Source organism: Passer montanus, unplaced genomic scaffold (genome assembly GCF_014805655.1).
Source record: "Passer montanus isolate IOZ18808 unplaced genomic scaffold, ASM1480565v1 scaffold6, whole genome shotgun sequence".
NCBI classification, from domain to species: domain Eukaryota; kingdom Metazoa; phylum Chordata; class Aves; order Passeriformes; family Passeridae; genus Passer; species Passer montanus.
The window spans coordinates 11,095,601-11,118,829 of NW_024371037.1; the positions used below are offsets into that span (position 1 = coordinate 11,095,601).

Here is a 23,229-nt window from a genome sequence, read left to right on the forward strand (position 1 = left end):
TGATTGAACAGCCAGATTAAGAATAATTGAGGACAACATCAGAGAGATGAGGAAACTTTCATAGATTTGGAGACTGTTGCTCTAGCACACTTTTTTTTTTCACAGTCTCATACCAGAAAAAAAAAATCTATTGGCTCTTTGTATCAGTTTTAGAGGACCAGAGACTGCTCTAATAACTGCTGTCACAATGAGGGATGTGACAAATCCACATTTGAGATACACTAAGTGCCAAATACTAGTGTTTCTTCCTAGCTTACAAGTATGGATGTGTGTCAATGCAAGGCAGAGCTTGAGAGCAGTTACAGTAGCTACAATGGAAGTGGGAGAGATGAGAAATTAATACTATCACTAAAAAGCAGATGACAGCTCAGAGAAGAACAGGGATGCAACACTGCAAGTGCCGTGATTTTAGTCTTAAGATACCTTTTCTTTTATAATTTAATAGCATTTACAGGAAGATGTCTGGGTTAGACTTTCAGGGTTCCTTTCCTTACAAGTTTTCTACACTTATTTTTTCATTTTTTGATAGCTGTATTAGAGCTACATTAGAGCTATATTAGAGATTTTTACTTTGTAAAAGCTACTTGTGATGTCCAGAGGAGAGAACTAAAATTGCATCTGGGAAGTAACACAGGAGTAATGAACTCTTGAAACCAATCTTCACCATTTTCATGTGAATAACTTGACAGTAATACATTAGGAAAACAAAAATCAGGAAATAGAAGGTGATGTAAAACATAGGTTAAAGCAAAGCACTTGTAATAGCAGGAATAGAATTGTGGGCAAATCCAGGTAGAGTGATACCAAGAAATTCTGCTGGACTTAGTTCTTCCTTTTGTTGCAGACAATGAAGTAGTCATCACAGAAAGGCCTATTATGAAGTCTGAAAAGAAGACTGCAGTGCTAGCTGTTGACTTTGGTGGCTTTTTTTGTAAAACTGTCCAGAAGATATAAGAAAAAATTGGATGGGAATGAGAGCTTTCAAGCTCCTTTCAGCCTCTGAGGTATCGCTCGACATTAAAACCATGAAGGTTCCAACTGTATTCCATCTGGCCCTTCTCTGATGGTGACCAGCAGAAACTATGGGGAGGAGTACAAGGACATGTAGTATTTTCCCCACATCACTTTGTAAAAACACTTGGGCTTCACCTGCAAATTGTGAGTACAGTGTATTGGCATTGCTATGAGATAGAGTGGCTGTGATGACGCTGTGACATTACCAGACTGAATCCTCTAAACACATTTTCCATGTAAGGCAACAGGACACTCAGTCTGTCAATACAAATTTGGCCTGATTATGGATCTTGTCAAAGGTTTTGTTGTTATTCAAATTTGGGTGTTTTTTCACACAATGAGTAGTATATCAATATATTCATATTATCAAAGGGTTTGTTGTTATTCAAGTTTGGGTGGTTTTTTTCACACAATGAGTAGTATATCAATATATTTAGATGCACAGAAGGGAAAACCACAAAACTCTAGACCAGAAATTGATTTATTTATAAGTTATGAAATCTGAAGTTATCCTTAAATACAAATAGTAATAGAAACAAACAGAAAGCTTGTACAAAGGTTACAGAAGAATGATTAAGTGAACAAGGTCATGCTGAAATCATGTGAATAGAACTCGTGGTTTTCTGTGATCATTCACTTACATTTAAAGTAAAACTAGGCCCTTACCCTTGTGATTTACAATGCACAGGGAATCTGGAAGTTTGCCCCAGACTAACAATCCATGGGTTATTGTGAATCCTATGGGCTTAGTATTACAAATCTATGTCCACATAAAACAGGGTAAAATACTAATTGCTAATATTTTTCATTCAGCTGGCTTTTCCAGCAATGTTTCAGCAACCATGTTTCAGCAACCTGTGTGCCATATGTGAACATGTCTGAGTTATGAATATGCTGAATTTCTTTCCAAAGGAGATTTATTCTCCAGGGACTTTGATCTCAGCATGGGTAAAGAGGTAATCACGAAGATCAGAAGGCTTTTCCTTAATTCTGGATTGATTCAGATGCTTTAATATAATACTGTTAAGTTTCTTCAGCTCTTCTATGTTCTTCTTTTCAGATAGTAGCCTGCTTGATATTTGGTCCACTTCATTTCTAGTTTGAACTTGAAAAGGAGAATGTACCACATTAAATTGGCAGCATTTAAGTCAAGGGCATCACTACTCTCACTTGTATTCCTGTGAGGAATAATGATGACTAAAAATATTAAACAGGAAAACAACTACAGAACCTAATAATAAGAAGTTATACATCTGGTGGGTTTACCTGCTCAGTACATTCTTTTCTGCTTATTTGCTGGATTCTTCTTTTAGTTTAGTGCAGAGTAATAAAATCATATATGGCTCAGACAATTTTTGCAGTTTTCAGGAGGATAACCATTAGTATCAACAGGAAAATATGCAATATGCACACTTGGAGCTATTTTTCTTTTGGCCTTCTGTAGTTAAAAAATTTACCCATGAGTTTTGAAGCTTGAGCGTAATAGTAGCAATGCTAAATGAATCTATGCATGTGGTTTGCAAACGTCTCAGATTATAGAACACACTATATCTGTATGTATCTAATAAAACATTTTAACATAAACTGAAACATCACTGGAAATCAGTTTGAAAAACCCAGGCCTCCACCAACCTGAGTGCAAGCAAACTGCTTTAATTCTTGTAAGAAATTTTTTCACTTTAGTTTATAATTTTTCCACTAGAGCAACCCAATACTAATTTTTCTATACCAAGGCTCTACTTTTAGCAGCTCCATGTTAGAATCATGTTACTTAAAATCTGCTTTATGTTCCTGTCTGATATTTCTTTGAGTGCCTGTAAGAAAATTTAATCAAGGGTTAGGATCTCCTGGCCTAAAAGCAAAATCAATTTGCTACATTTCATCAAATTCCCTACTACAGGATATAAGAAACCTTGATTTCATATGGGTTCAAATTCTTTCAAAATAGTCTTGTAAATTGAAATAATGCACCTCAGATGCCATTCAATATTATTAGCTAAGAAAACCCCAATATGACAAGGGTTCCATTAACCAGCCATGTCTTCAGCTAAGCATGCCTGATCAGTCCTAAAAAACTGGAACAGTAATTGTGTCTATAGACTCAATGCTACATGAAAATCTTGATAAATGTCTTAATTCTTTTTCTTATGCTTAAGACTTTCTTAGTTCCAAATCAATTTCCAGGCTGTACTTTGATGACAAAGGGTCAGGTCTTCTTTCAGGTAGCCTGATTTAAGTGTTAGCCTGGTTGGAATTCCAGTTTCAGTGGAGTGACCCCAATACTGAGTTTTATCTGGAAAGAGATGGAAGGCACGTTGCCAAAGTATCTCACTGCCGTACAATTACCTTTAAATTTTAATTTCATTCTCAGCCAGCATTTTTAGCAACAGAGTATAATGCTGCTGAGATAAATTTTTCACAGCTGTTGAAGCTCACAAATCCTTAGCACTAAGAATAAAGCTGTGCCTTTTAGCCCTGAGAGAGTGTTGTTTGCTTGTGCTTCTGCCCCCAGGACCACGACCCAGTGCCCTGAACCAGCCAAAGCCTTTGACCATGCAAATACTGGAGTAGCATGTCACAAGGTAGCACGACACGTTTCAGCAAAGTTATTTTTCCAATTGACCCTACATTTTCAAGAACTACTCTTTGGTTCACTTACATATTAAGAATATTACAAATGAAACAAGTGCCAAACTGACGGTCAAAGTAAGAATAAAGGTGACGAAGAACAAACGCTGGTTTCTTGCATGGCTCCCTGCTGTACTTTCTGCAGTACCACCAGTGTTCTCTTCCTCATCTGTTAAGAGATGACAAACCATTTGGTGATACAGTTTTTTTAAGGTTGGTTAGGATAAGCATGACAAAATGCTTCTGGCATCATGAAGTGATGCAGAATACATTGTATATTTGGCCAGCAGATTTATTTCCTGTGATATTTCATGAAAGGGGAAGAAATCAACTTTATGAACTCAGCTTGAATTTGGAAATATAAAAAAAATTATACATCTGTTATAGCTGTTAGAACACATTCAACAAAAATGTTTCTGTGTTGAAATAGTGTTTTGTTGAAGTTGACCTGTTTTACAGTTCAGAGTTTTACAGCTGTTTTACATGTACAAAGGTTGCAATGAAGTTTTCTTCAGGCAGATTTATAAGTGCTTGATTGCATTTAATCTTTTCAAAAGGGAAGAAAGCGAAATTCATATTGAAAACCAAGGAACAGATTCATCATACACATTCATCCTCTAGATATGCTTCTTTTTCTTTTTAATGAGAAGTATCCCTGGGATGATAAATCTCCCAAAATAAACACCTCATTTAAACCCCTAATGTTGGATAGAATTAATTTAGGTCTTGGCTGTTTTGTCTTAAAACAAATGTTTTCAATATTTTTCATCTTTAGGATTTGTTGGTTTCATTACAGTAAAAAATTAGGCACCTATCCTCCCAGTTGTCAGGAATGGAGCAGACTCTTACATAGACTACAGACGTTGTCCTTTAAACACAGGAAGAATGAGGGGAAAAAGAAAGGCTCTTTCAACGCTGACCTTGAATCAGCTCAACAAGCCAGTTCATTGCTTTTTAAAGAATGTGTTGCATATATAGGGAAATTCAGTAGTTTCTCTCATAAAAAACAGTTGCAATCAATGTGAGGTGGCAGTAAGCCCCAAAGATAACAAGTCAAGTGAACACCATGAGGAAATTAATGCGAATGCAAAAAATTTACACTTGAGCCAGTTTTGTTTAATCTTATGTTTGTATACTACTGTAATAACTTACAAAGATTTGGTTTTATTTTCTGCTTTGGAGGGAGGAGGAAGCTAATGTAATTTCACTTTGGTGTCAGTCTCATACGTACTAAAATTACGTGCAAATTACTGTAATTTATCCTTCTGTAATTGCTCTCTTGCCATTCTGAAATGGAGAGTAGTGTGTGCATCTGTGAAAAATGTATTTCTAGGTCATGTTCTTGTTTTAGCTGGTGGAAATCTCTGAGGTCTTTTCAACTGAGCCTGTAGTGATAAAGCTGAAGAAAGGGTGCATATGCCATTACAGGACTTTAATAATGACCCTACCTAGGGCTGAGCAATCCACTGAGCTGGTAGATCTCTGGGAATATCTCTGTTTTTCTTTATTTTGTGTTTAACACACTCCTGTCCGTGAGTAAGCTGAAATATTTTCCTATTTCTCCTTTGAGGTTCTATTCTTATTCCCTTAGCATTCATAACAAATACACCATATAATAAGTGTCTGCACCAATATCCCTTTCTAATAAGAATAATAGGGATGGGCAGGACCTGCTTCTGCTGCCTGCCAAGTATCCTAAGTTATCAATAGTGGTCTCAAAATTGGTGTGAGCTCGCTCTGCCTAATGAGTACTTCTTACTATTTCATCAGGCTGAACATGCCAGAGTGCAGTGTTGTGAGGAATGGGTGAGCACACATTCTTGTCCAACTGCAAGCAGTTGGAACATTTTATCATCTAAAACATGAAATTACTGCATGGCTTCTACTGAAGCAACCAAACAGCATATGCATTTTAAACAGCTTTTGACATGTCTCTGATATTCTGGCAAGAGAACCAGAGTTTTATGCTGCTGAGTAAGTTAGCTGACAGGATGAGATATCTACAGATTCTCCAAGCTTAAAAGCTACATTTTAAAAATAATCCTAGAAGGAGCCAAAGGATTTTACAAATTTATGAATAAAGTACTTATTAAGCTACCATTTTTTACTGCTGAAATGTAGGGAGGGACATGCATGTGATTATTCCAGAGAATCATATATGTTTTCACAGAACCTTGTATATTTACATGAAAAGTATATAATACTGTCCAATAAAATTGCAAAAGAAAGCAAAACAGTCACACTGAAAGGAGTTTCTTAAAATTAAAATTTATATATGCCATTGTCTCATTTTCCATGTGTAGAAGTGACAATATCAAGATAATCTGCTTATGAGAAATTAGTACTTTATGTCTAAAATGTTTGCGTTAAATGTGGAAACCAGCACTACTCTACTTAGTAGGATTAGGAAAAGTTAGGGGACTTGGAAACAGAAGTAATGAGAAAATATTTAAGACCCATAATTAGAAGCATGATTAAGTATGGCCACATTTTAACATAGCTGTTGATCTATAAATTTCTTCACTCAAATTTACCATTACAATAAGGGAAATAAAAGCAGACACATTGTTATGTGGAATGCTGCTGAAGAGCTCCAGGTTTTAAGATATTTTCAGGTCACAAAGAACTCAAATTGTAACTATCTCTGGATAAAAATATTCTTGTTGCTGTGAGAAATCAAAGACAAAAGCCTTATCAAACCAGTGGAAATGTGGGAGCCATAACTGAAACTGTGAGTAAAGAAAATGCAGAAAGTAAAATGCTTAAAGAAATGCTTCACAGGGTGTTTCAGGTATCTGGTTTGAGTTCTTAGGCAATGCATCTTAAAGGAATGAACAGAAATTCTCAGGTGCTTCTATTGCCATGTATGAATTTTAGTGCTTGGGAAAAGCTATAAGGCTATTTATATAGTAGGTGTATATTGGGCATTACTAGAGACACTATCCTGCAAGAGATCACATCATAAATCCCAACTGAAATAGAAGATAAGTTCAGGTTTGAAAGCAAATCCCTAACTAAATGCACAGATTTTCAGGAACCTAAAGCAGAAATACTCAGCAGGGACAGCTAAATCATTAAATGATGCCATTTTCAAACTTTTTTTTTTACATTTTTCTGTACAGAGCTTGGCATACCTATTGGCCTATTAGGCTGTTGACATCAGTGACACTAAATATGGATTGCCTGTACAGAAATCCACAGATCACCTATCATACATACCTAGTGAATGTTGGGATTCATCTGGACAAACATTCAGCTTGTTTAGGTTGTTTAGGGAATCAACTACATAAAGTTTTCCTTCTTCATGACTACCAGGCAGGTTAAATTCCAAGGAAGGCTTCTCCATTGTCTCTAAAATAAACAATAATTTAAAAGGTAAATTAACATATGGCTGTGGGAAATAACTTGTAACAGTTGGTGTCCTGTTCTAAGGAAATACTGAGCAGCCCAAATGATCCTCAAAATACAGAGATTTGAAGGACCAGCACACTTACTAGATTATGAAGACAAGGACAGCTCAATACATAGCACTTGTTTATTCTTGGAAATCCTTGATTATTAAAACACACACTTACTAGATCTTGAAGGCAAGGACAGCTCAATACATAGCACTTGTTTATTCTTGGAAATCCTTGATTATTAAAACATTTCATTTTTGGATTGTGTTTGTGCACATACGTGTGTGTATGGGGAGAAAGAGAATAGTCAATTTGACTGGCTCCAGCATTGATCTGAATGGTACCTATTTAGTATATTACGATTGTGTTTGTGCACATATGTGTGTGTATGGGGAAAGAGAGAAAGAGAATAGTCAATTTGACTGGCTCCAACATTGATCTGAATGGTACCCATTTAGTATATTATCCCTTGATTTGATGAGTACTTGATAAGAGGTGGTGTGAGATTCTGACCAGTGAAAGCCAAACCTTCACTAACACTTCCAGGAAGGATGTCACTCAGGTCCTCTTCTTTCAGCATGAAATAATTGAGCGATAAAACAGAGAAAGCAGGTATGAATGTAGGAGATAAGCAACAAGAGTATGTGTCTGTTTATAAACCTTAGAATATCATTGTGAATCTATTATTTGTGAAAAAAAATTAGTCTACTTCATACTTCGGACAAATTTTAAAAGCTTTTTCTTCAGACTAGTACCTCTTGCTTTAAAAAAGGCACTGGGTGAAGTTCAATTAGTAAAAACAGTTTCTCTGCAGAGTCTGGATGCATGAACTCAGTGAATGATTCTTAACATGAATACAGTTTTGAAAGAAGAATCAATACCTAGGGAAGCGGCTTCTATGTACTATACATTATTCCTTATCAGTCTTTTGCTTTTTTTTTTACATGACTCTGATTGCAAAAATGTCTTCCAGAAACAAACTACACTTCTAGCCATAAACAAATGCAGGCACTCTAAGTAGGCATGTTTGTCTACAATTGTCACTGAAAACTCCCTCCATAATTATTGAAGAAAAATATATTCCTCCAGGTAATATCCTTCTTATTCTAAGATATTCCTTTCTCACCTTGGAATCACTGTCTTTATGTATGTTTTTTTGCTAGTGAATATAAGGAGGGTGCCCTCACAGATTAAATTTGGATTAGAATGTGTCTTACCTGTTCAGTATTTTATAAAGCTCCCAAGTTCAATTTTATCTGCCAACATAAATCAGCGCTTTGTGGGATGCAAACCTCCCTTGATGACATGTGTTAAGCACCTAAGGGTCATTTTTAAATCCTAGATGGGTTAACTGTCCTCTTGACATGCTTCTGAGCCTTCTCTTCCTCTCCAAGGAATATAGAACACAGTGTGACCAGATTCCTAAAAAAACCACTAAATTAAAAACCTAAAATTTGAACCCTAGTTATTTGCAGAAAATCCTCACTCCTTCCCTCATCAAACCAAATGCAGAAGATGGCTATAATTCCCCCAAACCTGAGCACACTGCAAAGTAGACACTCAATGAGCCTCAGTTAAGTCTGAAGACTAAGCACTGAAAGCAATCCTGACAATAGGGCTTGTTCTCCTGCTAGTAGAGACTGACAGGACTATAAGGATACTTTCATATTTCTTTTTAACAGCCCGTAAGAAAAGATCACAACTTACTTTTTTCTCTGTTCATAAGTGTTGCTTCAAAGTACAAAGAAAATGTAGAAAAGCTGGCATGGTAGGAGTTAAGCTTGCCTAGTGTATGGTCTTAGGTGTGCAGCAGTAACTGCAGGGCAGAGGGCTGTGCCACTGTCCTTCCCCTAGAGCATGACATGGCACCAGGCAGCACAACAGTCTGTGAGCCACGTCCCCAGCAGCGCTGGCTCTGCTCTGCTGTCTCCCCACATGCACACCCTCAGCCAGCACAATCATTATGGAGCCCTGTGTTTGAACGGTGTGCCAAAAGTTACCACTTCATGCACAAATGCTGCTGGTTATTTTTAGCTTCTGAAGAGCAGTTGTTTCTCTCTTTTGATTAATACTCCCCGCAGCTTTAGGGAAGACTCTTCTTAACAGCTTGAGGTGTAATAAATGTGACTATCTTTGATTCATTAGTATTATGAATTCTATGTTTCTGCACTTATTAGGTATTTGCACAGTGAAGATTACCATTATTGATTCAAAAAAGTTTATATTACATTTGTTTGATTCCATTGATGTGTCAAAGGAGAAAGGATACAAACGTGAGTGTCACTGGACAAAAGTATTGATTATTTTCCCAACAAATCAATCTAAACATTAGGATCTTTGGATTCACTTTTTCTTGTACTTTAACCTTGCCCAAAGACTTTTTTCCCCAATACAACTTTTAATTTCTTCCTAATTTGTTGTGGTAAAAAAAAAAAAAACAACACCCAAAAAACCCCCAAAAAAATAAAATCTAAAAGGTTAAAATATGTGAGAATGAAACATTACTTACAACATAACTGCATTCAGGTAATGTGCCAGTATGGAAGAAATCAGCCAGTGAATATCATGTGAAGAAAAGTTGTTCTGCAGTTCCTCTCTCTACTTTTAGTCCCATAGGAGCCTGTCGAGTCCTGCAGTACCCATGAAGATAGCTGTGAAACAGACTGCCCCTCGCAGTCTATATTTAGAGTTCAGCTTGGCCACTCACTCACTATACTCGCTTTGCAATATTGATCTGCTAAACCAGAAATCAGCACATACAGCTCTTTTTAATTATATTGGAATCATGATAATATCTCATCATGGAGAATGAGGGTTGTTACTGATGATCATCAGTATTTCATTAATCTTTTGGTTAGTGCCAAACTTCTTGGCTTTAGTGCTTGTGTAAAACGCATTTGCTATGCAGAAGAGTCGTATCTACAACACTGTAGCTATGAGTAACCAGCTTGCTATGCAGCACACTCATATCTACAGTATTGCAGCCATGAGTATTTTAAACTCATACACTAGAATAACCAGGGCCTTTCCTCCTTCTGCCATACACTTTATGAATTCAAGTGGGACAGTATTATGGGGTGGACTAATTTGTCTGGCATCCTTAGCTGTTTAAAGATTAAGTTCTGATGAACTGGTGGTAAGTAGTGTAATTGCTTCTTTGCTGACAGATATTTTGATCACTTTTTTTCTTTGCTGACATTGCAGGTGGCAGTTTACAGCACATTGTATTGACAGGCAGCTGACAGAGCAACTGCAGCAGAGGGACTGCAGCTCAAAACCACAAATCCATCACGTGTCTAAAATTCTGAATCCCTTTAAACAGCCCATAAACATATTTATCTCCCAGGAAACAAGAAAATAAATCACCTGACTCATATTTCCCACCCTAAGCTGACACACTTTCTGCTGCTCAGAATTGCTCCCTTTCTGCAGGAGTCTCCTGGAAGTCCTCCCTCCAAATAAGGATGTGAGAGCCAGAAAAAAAAATTTAAAAAAAAAAAGGAAAAAAACCCCATCAGTATGACATTCATGCCTAAAAACTCCTGACACCAAAATAACTGTAAGAGAATGACCCAGGGATGTCTGCAGGGCTGCAGCAGAGCCACCTTTGCGACAGCCCTGGAAGCCAGGCGGTCACTGCGGGTGGCAGCTACAGCGTAGCAGGGAAAAGGGCAAGCACCTGCTCGGGCCCCTGCCAGGAGGTGCTGCAGAAAGGCTGGACGGGAAGCCATCAAAAGTGCCTGGCAAAGGACACCAAAGGTGACTCAGCAGAAGCTGCGGGAGACAGCAGCAGGCTCAAAGGAACGGTTTTTCTCAAAGGGAATGGTTTTTCACCAGGCAAGTACAGGCACACAGCTTCACCCTGCTCAAGGATCAGTTTTTTGTCCACTTGTGTGACACTGACACATGTTCTATCAGCACAGTTTTCTGTTCAAGGTTTTGTGCAGTCCAAGTGATCAGTTTTGCAAGACAAGTCCTTACATAGTGGATTTATTTGAGGGGGAAAAAAACCAGGTTAAAGTAGAAAGTACAACTCATTAGTATTCATTGACTTTCTGGAATAGGTTCAGCTGTAATCAGAAACTGGGAGATGAAAAAAAAAACCCACTCCACCCCAAACCCAACTTTCCCTTATCAAAGCAGGCACCAGTCTTCAGGAGGCGGGGTTGTTTTCAATGCAATGTTTACTTCATCTGGTGACAAACATTTTAAGAATGTTTATTTAAACAAGCACTTTTACAGATCTTCAGGTTCAGAAGCCCCTGCTATCCAGGTTTCAGTGTCTTTATTACCTAACACCACACCACCCCCCCCATTCTTAAGTCAGTTCTCAGCTACTGGCTCATTTCAGTCCTATAGAACCAGAAATTGAGGTTAGAAGAGTTTTCAACATTATGAACACAGGGAAGCCAGAATGGTTCCTCTAAGATAAAGGACAATGTGTTTTGCAGCACCAAAACTAGAAAATTTTTGACCATTAGAGAAGCAATGACAAATCAAGCTTAATTAGTTGTGCATGCAAGTATAAGACACCTTTGAAACACAGAAAGGTAGACTTGGATGTAGTATCTACTAACACACTGAAAATACCCCAAGCACATGTTTGAACCAGCAAATAAACTCATCCCTTTCAAGGTTAAGGTTTTGCCAGTGTTACAGCTTTTAATTGATGGAGTAATTACTTTTACACAGAGAGCAGGCCATGAGAAACATCTTTATTCCAAAAATTAAATATTCAATTTCAGAACACAATCTTGCTTTTATTTTACATGGAGGCAAGTATTTGTCAATGGAAGTTACTGAACTTCATAGTCCCTGTCAGGATAAAGTTATACTTACATAGAGATTTCCTGTCTGTCACTGGAGTTTTAAAAAGTTACTAAAATAATTTCACACAAACATGGTCATCTTCACATATTCTTACCAGAACACTTGGTCAATGACTTGACCTTGATATAAAGAACCCAATCTGACACACAGCATTTGACTAGTTATCCACCCTATTCAATATATCAGTTACAACATAATTGACTCTTTGGAGCTAGTGGGGGGGCTAATGTATAGTATTATAATGTGTCCCTGCACCAAATGTTACATCCATCTATATACAATGTATACAAAACTAAGCAACAACATGCATTATATTTACAGACTATGTAACAAACCCGTGCACAACTGCAAACTGACTACAGAAGTTAAAAAATTCATTTAAATGTTACAAATTTATTTGAATTATGAAAATTGAACCCCATTGAAAAGGGAATCTAAAAAAATTCCCCCACATCTGCTCTTTTATCACGACATTTACTTCTAGCCTTTGTCCGAGCCTTGAATGCTGCAGAGTTGTACAAGTGCTACAAAACAAAAAAAGAAAAAATAATTACATATTGTCATAATACTTATGCCTGAGATTTTTCATGTTACAAAACAAATGAGTTTCACATGTGTGGAGCATGAATCTAGTACCCATCAGCAACCACATCAACCTTCAGACCCTTGGAAAAAATATAGAAGCAGACACATGCCCAGTGGAAAATTTAAGAGTTCACAGATGCATACAAGTAAGGCTAGGTTTCATTGAGGACAATATCAGGCACTCTTAGAACTACAGTGTAAAAATGACAACTTCTGAAGTGCAGGAGTAATTAGAGTGGGAAGCAAAGAAAATTCATTAGGGTGCAATAATAACCTACCCTTTCAAAACGGGATATCTTCATTGTTTTAAGAGTTGCAGCATCCAGCATTACTGGTGGACCAAGCTCAAACACATTCCGAAGAAAGTCATTTGACTAAATAAGAAACACACCAAATTATTAGTTTCCACTCTAATTATCAAGTCTCTTAAGCTGACTACTGTGAAATATCAAGTATTCCAGTAAGAAACCCTAGTATTTCTTTTGCTATCTTTTGCAATTAAGTCAAGAACACTTCCTCCTTCAACCAGAATAAGGCTAAAAGCAAAAACAGCCACCTTGAGAAGACAGACAGCTCCTCCTGCCTCCTTTGATATTTTTGCCCCAGCAAATGAGACACCGTTCTGTTCTACACAAAATCAGGCAGCTGAACAGACCTGTATGCCTTCACAACACACCAGTTTTAAAATATCTGTCTGTGAAAGTAGTGCTTGAAAAATCTGAAAAACCTGCTACATGTCTGAATTCCCTCAGTCACACAGAAATTCAATTAACACAGGGCTGAAGATTTTAACCCCATGATTATCACAGCAATTTGGGAGCATATATTCTTAAACTACAGCTGCTGCTTCTGTTACATATGTAAACAGATGACTAGTAAACAAGTTCCCAGAACAGATAAAGTATGCCTTCTCTTCTGGAATGCTGTCACCATTGTGTGGTGCTGCAAGTTGTGTTCATTATTTTTGACTAAAACTTTCCCTTTCTTTTACAGGCTTGAACAGGAAGGGTGGAGGCATGCAGCTTTATAGCAGCCAGACAACTACACCACTCTGCTGAAAGAAGCATAAGGGTTCAGGGAAAACCCTGAAGCTAAAAACATTCAGCTTAAATTTTTTACTTCTTGGAGAAGTCAATTACTATGCTAGTATACCCAGGCTACAACTCAGATGCAGCTTACCCAGACAGCTTTAGCTCACTGTAATTAATTTTTTAAGTGCTGTCCTTAACACCTCAAATACAAGGCTCATCACTTCACTAAGTTCTACTCAGGATTTTGTAATTCAGACTGAAGTCCATCAAAGAAGACAGAGAGGAAAAGTCTGGGCAAGTGTCAAAGAGCAGCTCACCTGCAGCTCACTTTAATTAATTTTTAAGTGCTGTCTTTAACACCTCAAATGCAAGGCTCATCACTTCACTAAGTTCTACTCAGGATTTTGTAATTCAGACTGAATTCCATTAGCTCACTGTAATTAATTTTTTAAGTGCTGTCCTTAACACCTCAAATACAAGGCTCATCACTTCACTAAGTTCTACTCAGGATTTTGTAATTCAGACTGAATTCCATCAAAGAAGACAGACAGAGAGGAAAAGTCTGGGCAAGTGTCAAAGAGCAGCTCACCTGCAAATGGTATTGCATCCCTGACCCCAGAATCTCCTTGAACGTCTCGTAAGTTTGCTTTTTAACCCAGCAGTCAATATACATGCGCTCGGGTCCAAACTTCACCATCTCTGTAGGGAAGTCACGCTCCTATGCAAAAATCAAAGGAAACATCTATAACTTTAAACAGTACTTTGTACAGATCAGTGAGCTTTATTTTGACTGATGAATTTGGCACACTAAAACCTTTCAAATAAGTGTGCATATGGTAAAGACTGTATTTGTTCATAAAGCAGATGCACACACCTACAGTCAAATCTCATGTAGAACTTCAAGCTGATATTCTTCATGATTACAAAGCAAAACCTTTCAAATAACACAGTGTGCATATGGTAAAGATTGTATTTGTTCATAAAGCAGATGCACACCTACAGTCAAATCTCATGTAGAACTTGAGGCTGATATTCTTCATGATTACAAAGCTTTTTGAAAAACAAACACTCAACTTTAATCTTTAAAATTACTTTAGATATTGGACTTATCTCCAGGAAAACCAGTTCCAAGTGCAGAAGTCACCTTTAAGTCAGACTATAAGCCTCAGTCTCTGCCTTATACAGGTATTTGGGACAATAGAATGTAACAAGTACTAATAGGTGACTCAGATCCTTCTACAGGCAGAATCCCAAAGGTGACTTCAAATTATGCCAAGCCTTCTCTTTCGCTTCCACAATGTTTAACTATTCCCAGTCTTTGTTCAACATTGCTAAAAAAGCAGTTCTATTCCACATGTGATCTGACTACAAAATCTCACTTAAAATAGCTTTTTCCTGTTTCCTTCACCAAAAGGATGAATTTTATTATTAAACAGAAGTAATTCTGTTTAATAATAAAATTGCTTTCACTAAATGGTACACTATGTATTTTGAAGGTCTAGATTGTGACTAGGACAAAAGAATCACCTCAACAGCCCGCAGAACGTCTCTGAAGACGGATCGCTGCTTTCTTTTATCCACTTTGGCCCGGTGCTTGTTTCCATCAGTAGCCAGAGCTCTTAGTTTCTCTGTTAGAAGGTCCATATCTTCATAAAAGAAATCCTAAGTTACCAGAAAAAATATTTTAGTTTTTTTTTAGATTTTAGTTTATTTTCTGGCCTTAACCTTTTTCCCCACAAAAAAAAAAAAAAAAGATCTCTTTAAATTTTGGGCATGTAGATCTCTACAACCTCTTACTTTATTTAAAAAGACAGAGAGCACTTCTGCGGTTCCATTTGCAGCACTGAAACCAGCAAAAACTAAAGTCACTGCACCCAGTTTACCAGGAAGGACACTAACAAAGTCTGTTTGGTCAGCCATGTGACCCACACAGCTCCATCAGTGTGCACATACACCTGCCAATCTGCTCTACTCAGTAATTCCAAGGGACTCAAACTGCCTAACAGGTCTGCTGAACTACTCCTGCCAACAAGCTGAGGGCACTTCAGTGTTATCACAGAATTCCTGCTGCTGGAGGCAAACTGTGAGACACCACTGGACTGACAGTATGGAATATTTAGCTGTAAGTCTTGTATGGAATGGGAAATTAGGAAGCTTTAATACTTAACAAAATACTAAGTAAACGGTAATAAATAGCTTTGTGCTATTCATTTTATTAATTAATATGTGCTTTACATATATATAAATATTTTCTCCACTGCACTTAATTCAGCAGTAGTTCACCTGGACTAGTAAAAATGTATGCAAACTTACGTACAAGTTTTTGTGGTTTGTATTTTTTTTAATCTGAATGTTTTGTCATGTCAACTGACTAGAGTGAGCTTACTGCAAGCTTTCTGAAAAGAACTGGTCAAAGGCACATACAGTGAGTATTTTTAATCTGCACTAATTAAGGATTCAATGAGAATAATATGTAATCATTAAAGGGGCATTTCCTCAATGCAACAGCAGAGATTATAGTGAATAGTCTCTTTGCTAACACATTTTAAGATTTTAATTACTTGCAGTTGGCTTGACCAAATAAAGGATCAAGTTGTGGTTTCCACTTATTTTTTCCTTTCAAAGTTGACTTCCATAGCCAAGAGACCCAAATCCACACTGCTTGCATTTATAAAGAAGCTTTAACATTGTTTCAGATTATGCTGTGCTAGTGTGTCATGATTCCTGACTTAAATGGAGTTATCCTTTCACTTTAGGCAGCATTCTGGCAAAGCGCAGCAGCCTTGATTGGGTTGGGAGCCCTTCAGGCAACTCTCCCCAACTGTGCCATGCGTAAGCAGAGGGAGGCTGTTTCCTGCAGTGCTGTCAAGAAAAAAGTCTGAAAATTAATAAGGCATATTGAAGAATGTAAATGCAGCTTTAGCTGTGGACAAGCTAATATTGAGCAGTTTGCACCTAATCCAATTCAACAGCAAACTCCAAGAAATCCTATCAAATGAAGTATTACTGATATCTGTGTGAAATTTGTGCCAATTCTTTAAAAGACACCCCCTTAAAACAACTGCCCGGTTCTTAACTGACTAAAATAGTCAAATGCTGTGAAACCATCATGCAAGTTATTCTTCTCAAGTTACCTAAGTAAGAATACTGAAAAAACAATACTTAAAGTCAACATGTTTTCTACCTGATGATAGATTTTCAGCTGTGAGAGCAGAATTGTGCAGGCTGTGAATTACTCAAACTTGTCTGCATAAGCATCTGATAAATGATCCTGCTACAGTAAACAATACCGTTTCATTCTGGAATCTCTAGAGGTATCTTCTTTTTATTCTATTTTAAAAGCAGGTGTTGGACTTAGATTTAAATCTTGCATTCCATATTTCTAGTTACTATTAAGTAGTATTTGATGCATTTTGTTATATTTGTCCTGTTTTGCAATATAGAAATTAAGTGTAAAAAATTACGGCTGTGAATTATTTCTATACCCACTTAGACTGGGGCAGACTCACTAGAAGGAACACAAACCATGGAATTATTTGCTACTTGTTAAGATCCGGGGTGCAACACAGGTTAAGTAATTTGTCTTATCATTGTCCCGATGAAAGGTTTACCTGCTGACATGTACTTACAGCATCTGTTTCACGTGCCAGTTCAAACAGAAGTGCTAATGTTTCTCCAGCAGCTATTCTCATGTTGAGATCATCACAAGACAGCAGGCTTGGAAGTTTATGCAAGTGCCTAAGGAGCAAGTCATATTCCATTAAGACCTAAATTTTACTGTCACTGTTTCATTGCATATAAAGAGCCATTACAAATTCTGCTTTCCAAGAAAGATACTCACATTTCAATTTTCTTCTTCACTTCATTCATTGGACAAATGGTCAACAACAATGTCCATGCTAAGAGAGCACTGACGTGAAGCACAGTATTATGGGTACTTGACACACCATTAGTGTCTCGATCCCGCTGATAGGCCTTCATGAAGATGTTTTCCAGGCATTCCATAGTAGAGTACAGTTCCTGTAAAAGGGAAAAATACAATGCAAGTGGTTTAGGAGTCACACATTTTCATCTTGTCAGTTTATTACATTTGAAAGGTATCAATCATCCTCACCGTAATGTCATCGGTCACAATGAAACAGCAAATCCCTAAGCAGGTTGCACACTGGACACAAAAGAAAAAGGAAGTGTTAGTATTTGACAATAATGTTGCAGTTTAAAACCTGGCACCTTTGAAATTTAACATCTGGAGCAACAGAAACTTGAGATAAAAACCTTGGAGTCTAGAAGTCCCCAATCCTTAATTCACCTTCTTTGTAATACTTAGCTCCCAATTCCCATCTACTCCCAGGATGATTTTACAGCATTTGCTACTTACAAGCCTTCACTTTCCATGTATTACTATTTTTAAATAGCTTACAAAGCCCTTGAAAGAGCTCTACTTTCCACCCAATGACTTTAAATTTCACTATGGTAATTATATTATATATATTCATAGCTGTGGGAAATATTTTCTCCTTCCGACCACTATTTCAATTAAATAGCATGAAAATTCTGCCCTTGAAAAGCCCTTCCTGGAACCTTCTAACTTCTCCTGCAGGTCTGTTCCTTATGCCCCATATTCTAGCCCAATTTCTCTTAACAAGAGTAAAGCAAAAAACATTTGGAAGTGATGTTTGTGCCAACCATGCAGGACTTAAAACTACATTTGAACAGGACAAACTTTAATAGCTTTTGTTTGTTTGTTCAACTGCTGTTGAACTAACACTACCTTCCTTTTCGCAGCTTACAGTATCTGTTGTGCCATAGCTTGACTAGGAGTAGCCAGCCACAAAACAACAAAGTTGGAAAATATTAGCTAAATTTCTGAAGTTTAAGCGAAAGTAAAACTTCTGGCAAGTGCTTTGGGCAATCCTTCCCCACTATTTCGTGCATACTGGTCACCATGAGATGACCAGGGAAAAATAACTTACAAACACCTTTGGTAGAGTGGCTGTATTGCTTATGTAGTTTCCAGATGTGCTATATGTGATTTTACCATAAATAAATGTAAATGTTTAAGTAACATTCCTGTGCTGTTTAAGAATGAAATTAAATTTCAAGAATAAAATAAATAAAGGAAGGATATATCACTCAGTGGGAAAGTGGGAAAATGTTTTCTAGGACCCCAACATCAGTCCCCAGAATTGCAGTAAGGAAGCTGCACTACAGTGATTTCAGACACTTGACAACAGCTGAAGAAGAGAATCATGTTCAGCTTTCAGGTGGAGCTTTTTCAGCCAGTGAAAACTGCTATGCATCATTGAGGGCATATGTCAACATTATGAGTACACACCAGTGTGGTAACCTTTAGTCCTGGATTACACAACAGTGAGCTGGTCAGAAGCAGCCCTCTGTCCCTGCCTGGCAAACAAACATTTCATACTTACAGCCTGTCTGGCTTGGATACTGGCTGTTCCATCACAGACAATCTTCTTCAGAACTGGACCAAGGGTCTTAAAAATCTCCTCGCTTTCAATTCCTGACCCCATCTGCACGCACAGAAGACACGCCAGTCCAGCAGCTGCACACTGCTCATCGCTCTTACCTAGGGATTAACACAGTGATGAGCAACCACCTCCTGCCCTGCCTTCCTCCTTTAATCTTTTAAACACAACAGTCTGAAAGCATGTAAGAGGAAATTCAGAAACCAGAAGACAGAAGCTCATTTTAGTTAATTTTCTAGGACAGTTAAAATATGACACCTGCATTTACAAAGTAATGTTACCTAAATTATTAAGCACTCTGCAAAGTACTAGAGAACATTCACAATCTTAATGTCTTTTAAACAATGTGCTGTTTCATAGGGATTATTGCTTTCTAATAGCATGCATGTTAATTACCTTTCTTTATGCAGCGCTCAATGCTATCAGTTAGGGTCATTCTCCTTTCCATGATAAATTCATATAGTATTTTAGAAGAAAATGCACTTTTCAGACTTTCAAGGGCTGCTTGTCTTGTCTTTGCACTGTTAGAAGAGAGAAGGAACACCTCATGAAATCAGCATGTCAGCTAAACCTCCGCCCTTACTTTACAGTGATTTATATTTGCCTACACCCAGCAGTAAGAGTAATCCACAGAAGTACCATGAAGAAATGAAATGCTCTGAATTGCCTCCTTACTCAAGGACAGCAAAATTTCTTTTGGGGATAGAGTTCACAGCAGTATTGCTGGCTGGAAAGAAAGTCATTCTACTTCAATATATTAGAAAAGGAAAGTCTAACCCATCCTAAAAAAATCAGTAGAAGGAAAAAGGTTTTTTTAGATCCAGAAGTCCTCCCCAGAGTAAAAATCTCAGCGAGCACAGAAAACGATTTCATGTGTATTTTCCTTATTAAATCAAGCAAGAAAACAACGTGTGAATGTGTTTCTTCAAAGCAGACTATACCTCTTGTCCAATGTAAGATCAATAAATCCCTTCAACTTGTATTCTAAGTCTTCTTGAGTGGCTTCTTCATCAACTTCAGGCCCTAATCAAGAAGAAATAATTTAGTCCTACTGATACACATTTCATTAGCAGACACAGTAGTTGCAACACAATGCTTTTAACACTAAGAAGAAAGCAGCTTAATATAGACAACAGCTAAAGAATTGTTCAATATCACAGCAGCATAATGGTGTGAGACCTACTGCATCAGTGTGTGCCCTAAAACACTTTCATGAAAACTGGCCTATTGATACATTTGTGCTGTTTCTGGATCTGCTTCTTACACATGCCAAGAATCAATGAGAGAGCAAATCAGGTCTTACATAAATTTTCTCCATCTGATGACCATCAGCCAATCCTGTCAACACATTTTCATCCAGTCCACTACATCTACCCCTGAAGTACTGTGAGGTGCTCACAGCTGATGCAGGGAGTCAAAGCAGCCTGTCCCACATAGCATCAATTCAGACAGCTCTGCAACAGGAGCTCAGCTAAGGGTGGCACATATCCAAAGATGTCTCCCTGCTTATCCCCCTGTTTCTGGCCTTCAGCTCCCCTCCTCTCAACAAATGACAGAGGAGTCCAGGTTGCAAAGATGTTAAAGGAGATAAAGCACAAATCTAGCTCAAAACAGGCAAATATGACTTTTCCCACCTAAAACTCTTCTGCAGTTCTAACTGCTTCAACTACCTGTTATGAAAATCCCTGTCTTACAATTCACCTTAAAATTCTTATGGTCTCTATAGCAGCATTCTATATCTTATTGTCTCTATATCTATCTTCTATTCTAATAGACTAGAGCCTGATAGTTTCACAAGGCTCATGAAACTTGGAGTATATTCTTACCAAACACAAAAAACAGCCACTGGATTAGCCATCACACTGTTAATGTCATGTCAATGTAAGTAGTAATAATGTAATTATTTCATTATTGCTACTTACAGTCTACTATTTAAAACTACTAAATCAGCTTGGGTTTTATGTTTTTAAAAGGTTAATAGATATAAATAAATAATTTACCATCCTCAGTGAAGCTAGCAGGATCACTGAAGCCACTGCAGTGGCTCATGGTTTCAATTGAAGCATCTTCATCACTAAAAGGCTGCACGTTTCTGGGCTGACCACCTTAAACAAAGATGAATACAATAGTTTGGTCATTTCTCATACAGAAAAGGAAGAACTGAGCACCAAAAGTAGAACTGAACCCTCCCAGAGCAGATTTGCTTTCCCTGACCCAACCATAGAAAGAACATTTACATCCTCTGCTGGTTCCTTTACTTCCACCTACTCTGAAGACTTTGTTGGCTCTGTTCTGGAAGATCATTTGTGAGCAGTGAGGAAGGGCTCATCTTCCAATATCAGAATACTGGTCCAATTCCTACACTAGATAGTGGATGAATTCCTACTGTAAATTTAGGATCTTTCTACAACTTCATATTAATGCAGTTTTCTGTGACTATGCTTTAAAAATAGGTCTATGTTAACTTAACTGTTAGAATTAACTACCTTAAAAAAGTGCCATAAAGTCTTTATTTTTTGATTTTGAGGAACTTCAAGACAGTGTAACCTAAACCTCTGGGCAAACATACATTACCCAGTTCGATGCAGGACATATGGGATTAGGGGTAGTATGTGCAGGGTCAGCTATGTCCAACTCTTTCACTACTGAATTACAAGTACAAGTTGGAACATTAAAAGCTTCAACAGGGGATAGACATTTTCCCTCTCAGGATTAAGAAGGCCTTGGTGCAGCAGCCTTCAGACATTTTGATGGAAGTAGTATTTTTACTGGTGTTCACCTCCCTTTTCATATCTGTTACTTTTCCAACAGTTCCCAAATTTACACAACACTGAATTCTGCTCTTCTAGCTGTTTTTTTTTTTTATTATTTAGAAAGCTGCACACAAGGATTACCAGCTTCAAGCAGGCTGCCTGACTACCAAGACCCCAAAAAACTATTATTCCCAAAACATCATTTACAGAACACTGAATTCTGCTCTTTTAGCTGTTTTTTTTCTAAATTATTTAGAAAGCTGCACACAGGGCTTACCAGCTTCAAGCAGGCTGCCTGACTACCAAGACCCCAAAAAACTATTTTTATCTAGGCAGAATCAACTTTCAGTTGGATCAGAGTCCAAGCGCTTTCCTATGAAGTTAGTCACACTCCGGAAGTTTTGCTACTTTTAGCTGTATCCACTTGTATCATTAACCATACCCAAAACAACCCCACCAGCCAACGCAGGAGCCAACAAACGTGGAGGCTCACAGCTCGCACAGGGCCACGTTCTTGCTGCTGCTAAACAGGGACTCAACAGAAGTGGCAAGAACGACACCAAGCCCCTGACAAACGAAAATCACAGCAGTTGCAGAAAAACACCCTATAAACTGCTCACTTCCTGAAAACTTTGGTATTAAAAACCAATGCTGCACACAGCTATGCCAGCTTGAAGCGCAATTTCTCACCACCCCACCAAACCTCGGTTCTGCCCCAAGCATCAGCACCTCAGACACGCGCATCCTGCATTTCTTTATTTTATAATACCTTATTTTAGGCTAAGAGAAAAGACTTTTTCCTCAAAGCCACAGCAGCGTTCCGGGGCACGACACGGCGGCACGCAGCGGCAGCCGGGTGCAGCGGGCGGGCCCGCGGCCCCGCCCTGCCACTCATGCACCGGCCGCGGGGGGGCGGGCACCGCCGGACAGCGCGGCCCTGTGCCCGCGGACACGGCAAACGCCGTCTAGACCTCGCGCCCCCACCCGCCGGCCCGGCCGCACTCACCGGCTCCGCGCTGGTGGTTGCTCCCCCGCTTCTTAGGCTTGGGCATGGTCGCAGCGGCGCTCGGCTCGGCTCCCGCGGCCCCTCTCCGGGTCTCGGTCTCCCTGCTCCCCCCCGCCCGGGAATCAGCGACAATCAGCCGATGGAAGAGCAGGAGCGCTTTTTACTCCAACGCCTCTGCGAGGCTGACTTCTCGGGCCGGGGCAGCGGGGGTGATTGGCGAGAGCAGGCAGAGGGCGAACCGGCGGCAAAGGCAGAAATCCCCGTGGAGGCCCGTGAGCGGAGTCGATGCATCTTTCTCCTCTCAGACACCCGGGGCTAAAGGCGCGGAGGGGGCGCCGGAGCCGCTTTTATAGCCCCACAGGGCTGCGGGGGCGGGGCCCCGCGCCGCCGCAGCCAATGGCCGGGCGTTGCGACGGCGGGCCGCTGACTCAGAGGCGCGAGCTCGTGACGCGCGAGCGCCGCTGCCCAGTGGCGGGGCTGGGACGTCAGCGGCGGCTC

At 38.8% G+C, this 23,229-nt stretch overlaps 2 protein-coding genes across 5 annotated transcripts; both read right to left on the reverse strand.

Moving 5' to 3' along the window:
- Positions 1 to 1,459: 1,459 nt before the first annotated feature.
- LSMEM1 (leucine rich single-pass membrane protein 1) lies at positions 1,460 to 11,598 on the reverse strand. 3 transcript variants are annotated; one of them, XM_039726695.1, is made up of 5 exons: positions 9,550 to 11,598; positions 8,258 to 8,462; positions 6,862 to 6,993; positions 3,674 to 3,811; positions 1,460 to 2,119 (listed from the first exon to the last, which is right to left on the reverse strand). In XM_039726695.1, exons 3-5 carry the CDS (start codon positions 6,986 to 6,988, stop codon positions 1,932 to 1,934), a joined length of 453 nt encoding a protein of 150 aa, XP_039582629.1. In that variant the 5' UTR covers positions 6,989 to 6,993; positions 8,258 to 8,462; positions 9,550 to 11,598; the 3' UTR covers positions 1,460 to 1,931. The 3 variants fall into 3 exon arrangements, with proteins under 3 accessions (XP_039582629.1, XP_039582628.1, XP_039582627.1); XM_039726694.1 differs by lacking the exon at positions 8,258 to 8,462; XM_039726693.1 differs by lacking the exons at positions 8,258 to 8,462; positions 9,550 to 11,598 and adding an exon at positions 8,748 to 9,421.
- Positions 11,599 to 11,735: 137 nt separating this feature from the next.
- Positions 11,736 to 23,068, reverse strand: IFRD1 (interferon related developmental regulator 1). Of its 2 annotated transcripts, XM_039726691.1 has the most exons (12): positions 22,732 to 23,067; positions 20,973 to 21,077; positions 19,914 to 19,995; positions 19,369 to 19,493; positions 18,916 to 19,073; positions 17,601 to 17,651; positions 17,328 to 17,506; positions 17,116 to 17,224; positions 15,014 to 15,148; positions 14,076 to 14,204; positions 12,734 to 12,829; positions 11,736 to 12,394 (listed from the first exon to the last, which is right to left on the reverse strand). In XM_039726691.1, the coding sequence occupies exons 1-12, from the start codon at positions 22,775 to 22,777 to the stop codon at positions 12,305 to 12,307; spliced, it is 1,305 nt and encodes a 434-aa protein (XP_039582625.1). In that variant the 5' UTR covers positions 22,778 to 23,067; the 3' UTR covers positions 11,736 to 12,304. The 2 variants fall into 2 exon arrangements, with proteins under 2 accessions (XP_039582625.1, XP_039582626.1); XM_039726692.1 differs by lacking the exon at positions 20,973 to 21,077 and having other exon boundaries at positions 22,732 to 23,068.
- Between the last annotated feature and the right edge of the window lie 161 nt (positions 23,069 to 23,229).

What these genes read in the sequence shown, in the direction of transcription:
- LSMEM1 (XM_039726693.1), bottom strand. An exon ending in TGAATCCCAACATTCACTAG is followed by an intron (nt 3,812 to 6,861) that starts GTATGTATGATA and finishes ATCTCTTAACAG; the next exon opens with ATGAGGAAGAGAACACTGGT. An exon ending in ATTTGTAATATTCTTAATAT is followed by an intron (nt 2,120 to 3,673) that starts GTAAGTGAACCA and finishes CTCCTTTTCAAG; the next exon opens with TTCAAACTAGAAATGAAGTG.
- IFRD1 (XM_039726691.1), bottom strand. Translation starts at nt 22,777, where the DNA reads ATGCCCAAGCCTAAGAAGCGGGGGAGCAACCACCAGCGCGGAGCCG. An exon ending in TTGTGACCGATGACATTACG is followed by an intron (nt 17,507 to 17,600) that starts GTGAGGATGATT and finishes TCCCTTTTACAG; the next exon opens with GAACTGTACTCTACTATGGA. An exon ending in AGATATCCCGTTTTGAAAGG is followed by an intron (nt 12,395 to 12,733) that starts GTAGGTTATTAT and finishes TTTGTTTTGTAG; the next exon opens with CACTTGTACAACTCTGCAGC.